The sequence below is a fragment of the Nuphar pumila genome, chromosome 10, assembly GCF_984573655.1.
Source record: "Nuphar pumila chromosome 10, dmNupPumi1.hap1.1, whole genome shotgun sequence".
Classification (NCBI taxonomy): domain Eukaryota; kingdom Viridiplantae; phylum Streptophyta; class Magnoliopsida; order Nymphaeales; family Nymphaeaceae; genus Nuphar; species Nuphar pumila.
In genome coordinates, this window is record NC_143258.1 from 8,568,896 (window position 1) to 8,574,895 (window position 6,000).

At 32.5% G+C, this 6,000-nt stretch overlaps 1 protein-coding gene across 3 annotated transcripts in view; it reads left to right on the plus strand.

The window, feature by feature from the left end:
- Window positions 1–5,553, plus strand: part of LOC149823436 (E3 UFM1-protein ligase 1 homolog) — a 131,871-nt gene extending 126,318 nt beyond the window's left edge. For all 3 annotated transcript variants that reach the window (XM_090018835.1, XM_090018837.1, XM_090018836.1), the window contains 2 exons: window positions 609–701; window positions 5,198–5,553. In XM_090018835.1, the coding sequence (XP_089874961.1) occupies window positions 609–701; window positions 5,198–5,311 (207 nt within the window). In that variant the 3' untranslated portion in view covers window positions 5,312–5,553. The remainder of the gene's footprint in view (window positions 1–608; window positions 702–5,197) is intronic.
- Window positions 5,554–6,000: the final 447 nt, after the last annotated feature.

Below are 6,000 nucleotides of genomic sequence, written 5' to 3' on the forward strand. Positions count from 1 at the left end.
TATATATATATATATATATATATGCTTAATGATATGTGCTTAATGGGTTTTTCAGGTGCTTAATGATATATTCTAGTTATGGGTAGGTGCTTAATGAAATATGCTTAATGATACGTTCTTAATGATTTTTTCAGGGTTTTTTCATTTTATTTTTAAATTCTGACCGTACAGATGTGATCTATGTACTTGATTTTATAGGGATCAGCTATTGAAGTGTTCGATTCCGACACATGGGTGAGTTTTTGTAGGTTCGAAAAATCAACGGTCAGGCATGTCTTAAACATGTTTTGCAATTGTGAGATTAGTCTTTTGTTCGCCTTTTAGTTTAACAAGTTTCTTATCTCTTTATAACCCTCGAGATCTGCATCTTAAGGGTAATCGGATTATATGTGAGTGCAATTCTGCATATGCGTGTGCCTTGGATGTGCTTATTTAATAAGTATTTTATTTTTATCAACTTTGTGTTCTATTTCTGGATTATGGTATCACTTTGTCCATGCTTTGCATCTTTTTTTTATTATATACACATTTTTGAATATTTCTTTGCATGTCTTTTTTTTCATGCTTTCGTTTTGTCTTCTAACACGCTATGCTTCTAATATGCCCAGGATAAGCTTGATGATTCTGCATTTACAACCATTACTGAATACCATGCTGCAACAGTTACTCTTTTGTCTTTGCAATCAGCTGCAACTGATGATGTAACATTTTTCTCTCTTAGATTCTCGGTAGTTTAAGATGCCTTGAAGTGAGGTTCTGGTTCTTATTTTAGTGCTATTGAAGAACTGGATGTGTATCCATAAGAATTTTTTGTTGTACTTTTCCAGTTTCCTCTGCTCAATTTTTGTGCTTCAGGTCTATAATTGCATTTTAAATGTTTGGGAGACTTGGATGTAGTAAGTCCCCTCTGTTGAGTATATGCTTAAACTTTCATAGTTTCTTCTCGCTAGGCATTAAGAAAGTGTTCTGGTGTTTTTATAGGTTTCATGTTCCTTTGTTTTTTTTGTGTGCATGCAGGGGCAGACCCAGGATTCTAAACTAGGATAGTCACAAGTACAAAGTAATATAGAAAAAATAATTACTAATAATATGTTTCCAAAAACCAAATCAAAACCCTATTTTCTACAAACATCATAAATGATTCATTTATTCTAGTTGATAAAAAAAATCCCTAATATTCTAACCAAAATCAAATCACACAATGTTCATGGTTTCATATCCAATGGTAATTAGAAAAAAAAAATACAAAAATCTAAAAACTATAAACTAAACATTTATATCATTCTAAAAAAACAAATCAAAACCCTAATTATTAAAAACAACATAAATAATGCATTTATGCTAAGTGATAGAAAACACTAATATTCTAACCAAAATCACATCTTGCAATATTCATATATTCATGCCTAATAATAATTAGAAAAAAGAAAAGCACAAAAAGCCCTTAAACCATAACTAAACATTTACGCCATTAAAAAAACCTAATCCCTGCAAACATTATAAATTATGCTTTTATGATTAATTAAAAAATCCCTTAATATTCTAACCAAAGTCAAATCACATAATATTCATGCATTCATGCCTAATAGTAAATTCACACACACACACACACACACACACACACACACCTTAAAACCATAAACTAAACATTTTCGTTATTCTTAAACAAACCAAATAAAAACCTTAAAACCTAACAAACATTACATTATAGATATGCTAATTGAAAACAAAACAAAACTCCTAATTAAATATCTATGTCATTTGAAAAACTAAAATAAAAGACATAAATCCTAATAAAAATCAAGGACTTAGTGGTTTAATAACCAAAATCAAGCATTTAATATTGGAATCATGCTTAATGATAATTAAAAAGAACATAGCTGACAAAAAACCCTAAAACTTTCATTATTTATTCATGTTATTTGAAAATGATCAAAATCAATACCCAAAATTCTAAAAGAAATCACATATTTATGCTAATTTAAAAGAACAAATAAAACCCCTAATATTCTAACAAAAAATCAATCATTCATTATTCATGCCTAATGCTAATTACAAAATAACACACACAAAACCCTAAAACCCTAATTAAACGTTCATGCTATTTCAGAAAATAACTAAACAAAAAACCTAAACCCTAACAATACATTATGATAATTTAAAAAAAAAGTAAAAACAAATCAAAACCCTAATTCCTACAAACAACATAAATTATGCATTTATGCTAATTGATAAAAAACCCTAATATTCTAACTAAAATTAACTTTCATTATTCATGAATTCATGCCTAATAATTATTAGAAGAAAACACAAAAAAACCTAAAACCAGCTCAACATTTATGTCATTAAAAAAACCAAATCAAATTCCTAAATCCTAACAAACATCACTCATCAATATACTAATTAAAAATAATAAAGCCCCTAAAATTCTAACTAAAATAAAGTATGAATTCATGGAATCATGTTTAATGTTGATTGAGAAAAAAACACAAAAATACCTAATTAAATATTCATGTCATTTGAAAAATCAAAATAAAAAGACTTAAATCCTAACAAAAATCGAAGATTTTGGAGTTTGATAAGTGATAACCAAAATCAAACATTCATTAATAGAATCATGCTTAATGTAATTAAATAGAAAAAGAACACACAAAAAAAAACCTAAATCCTAATTTAACATTCATGCTATTTGCAAAAATCCAAATCAATGGCCTAAATCCTAAATGATAATTAAAAATCTCTTAATATTCTAATGAAAATCAATCATTCATTACATGCCTAATATTAATTAAAAAATCACCAAAAACCCTAAACTCTAATTAAACATTCATGTTGTTTACAAAATAAACTAAATTAATAACCTAAATCCTAAACCCTAATTAAATATTTATGCATTATGCTAATTACAATATATATATATATATATATATATATATATATATATATATATATATATATATATATATATATATATATATATAAACTCCTAAAATCAAAACCTATCAAGCACTCATTTATGATTTGGAAAAAAAGAGAGGAAGAAGAGTAACCCAATGGCCAGCCACCAGGGGTGCATGTAAAAGAGAAGAGGCCGCTGGAGGTTCACTGCAGTCTGTTAGTAGCGCCGAACGACCGATGGGCCATACCACAAGAATCAGATAGAGAGAGAGAGGGAGGTGTCGGCCTGTGGGGTTGCAGGGAGGGCTGGACAGCGAGAGAGAGAGAGAGAGAGAGAGAGAGAGAGAGAGAGAGAGATCGGGGTGTCGGGCATGAGTGCCCACCATGACTCGGGGTCACCCTGACCCATACCCCCTTGGGGGATTTTTGTGGGTCAGGGTGGGCACGTGCCCACCCTGCCCACAACGTGGCTCCGCCCCTGTGTGCCACTGGCATGTTTGTTGACTGTTTTTTGGAAATATCCTGGCTTTTATATAGGTTTCATGCTCCCTTTCTTTTATTTGTGTGACTGGCATTTCTGTCATGTCTTAGCATCTGGATCTGATGGCTGTCTAATCTTTGTGCTTTATTTCTTTGAAGTAGGATACATACATCTTTTTCCATTTTTTTTTCAATTGCACTAAGAATTGAGCTTTAAGTTACCTTAATAGTTTTTGCATCTGACTTGACTTAACAGGAGGTATGATTTTCATTTTATCCTGTTTTCTGTTTTTAAACCATGAGTCTCAACTCTTACCTTATATCTTGGTTCGGTTGGCAATGAAACAATTCTTCCGAGTCTTCTTCCTCTTCAAGACAATGTTATATGTGAATCCCATGCTTGTGCCATGGCATTGTATTATTTGCTATACATTTTTTCTGTGATATACAATCCTGTTTACTGTATGATTTCCTTGGTTGATCGTGCATTCTTCCTTTTTTTTATCATTTTTAATATGCAAGCTGGGGTTAGGAAGACCCCTACCAGTTCATTGTTAATAGAAGAAGCTTACAAGATACAAAATTATAAGTCATTTACATCTGGGGGTTTGTCCTGCCAAGTCTATGCATGGCTTAACACAGCCCAGTTGGCCTGTCTCAGAGCCTATGTCACATAGGTAGGGGTACAGTTTTGTACCTAGAATTTAGAATGTTATTTTGAGAAAAACTATTTATGCATGTACCTATGTATGCATGTGTGTCAAACACCATACAGGAATGGATAAAAACACCCTTTATGCACCTTAAAATGGATGAAAAGAGGTAATGGATCGGGTCAGATCCAAAACTGTCTAACCTGTACCCAGTGAAGTACCAGTATCAGTACCTTTGTCGACACGGGTATGCCACCTTTCTTGAAGTACCCTTGTTACATACTTCTGCTATTTTTGTTTGACTGCCTATTTTGGGGACCCAGTTCACTTTAAATTGGCTAAATTAGTACAAAGTACAAATAGTCCAGTATGGTTTGTTAACCAAACCAGGTCATTCTCTTCCACAATATGACCATTCACAGTACGGACTAAATCCAGCTCCGGTTTTCACATATTCTTTGTCCTGTATGGAATAATTTCATTAGAAGGATCCGGTAAAGATTCACTTTATTATACTGGGGCCTCGTTTGTTTCATACAACTTACAAGGAAAAGTGTTGAGCTGGCAACCCTGATGTAATCCTTTCCCATCATGAATGAGACAAATCATTATGGTGGGAAAGTGCCATGCTGGCACAAGTGAGCTCCAGTTTTTTTGCCACCTACCACTTTTTATGTGTAAATTCATTCATACCTCCTCTCCTATGAAAGCTTTCACATGGGATAAGCTGACAGTTTCTTAGAAATCTGTGCTCATTCCCATGTAAAGCCTTTCCTTTACATGGGAATGAAACAAATTATACCTGGATCTTTTATTGTTACAACAGAAAGTGAACTTCTTGCAAGTTTGAGAAACAACTTGGTGTGCAACTTATTGTAGAGTTAAACCCTGGTTTGCTTCCTAAGGCAAGATCACCATCTACTTGAATGCTATAACAGTGTCTGGTGATGAACCCGTCCTTTGCTTCTTCTAATTGGTTATATTGCCAAATCAATTTCTTGAGTTCTTTGACTTTTATAGTTTGTATTTTTTTAATTGCAGGCCCCTGAAATTAGTTATCATTCTGTTGCACCAGAAATTGTAAAACTGTTGTTCTTCAGTCACTAGGTTGTTTTCTCATATTTAATTAGTATTGATCAAGAATATACCTTGTAATTTGCTGGCAGGACAAAGACTGCACTGCAGATAGGATATTGAGTAAAAGGGAATTTCTAGAGAGCCGAATGCCATCCTTGAAAGCGCTTGTATCAGGAAACAATAGCACTGGATCAATAAGTTGAGCCTTTCTAGTTTCTATTGATAAGTTTGTTAGGTGAATGCAGGCATGTCTGCTTACTTTCTTATTTCTTTTTATTATTTAACCACATGAAGGCAGCTTCTCAAATTTTGATATTTTTATCAAGAGTTCACAAAGAAATCGTGTTACCAAAATCTGGAATGTAATGAAATATAAACAAATATAACTCAGTGTAATATGCTTAATTTTTTTTTGTGTTTGCCATATTTCTTTGTCATTTTAATGAATTTGCTTCTACCTATTGGTTATTTTTGTTATTAAGAGCCTGAGGGAGAAATTCTTTTTCTTGGTTGGATCTTAAGTGATAAAATTGATGTTGAAGACAAAGAAAACATTTCTAAGGAATTATTATGGTTTTTCGATTTATCTGCAAGTGGCATCTGTTTTTGTTTTCTTTTCATCCTAGCCCGGGTCATTACTAGACCACACTATAGTGTTTGGAAGCATAACCTTTCCGAAGGTATTCTGTGTTACTCCCAAGATCACCGTTGTTTATTGGGGAAATTCCATTTAGAAACCCACCTTTTGCCTGATATTTCAAAAAGAGGCCCATATTTTCCGGAAAGACATTTCAGGATCCAACTTTTCAGTGAAACTGTTTATTAGAGACCTGAAGTTAATTTCATGTTTAACTTATCATTTTTAACCTTTGGTTTGAAAATCTGTATATTG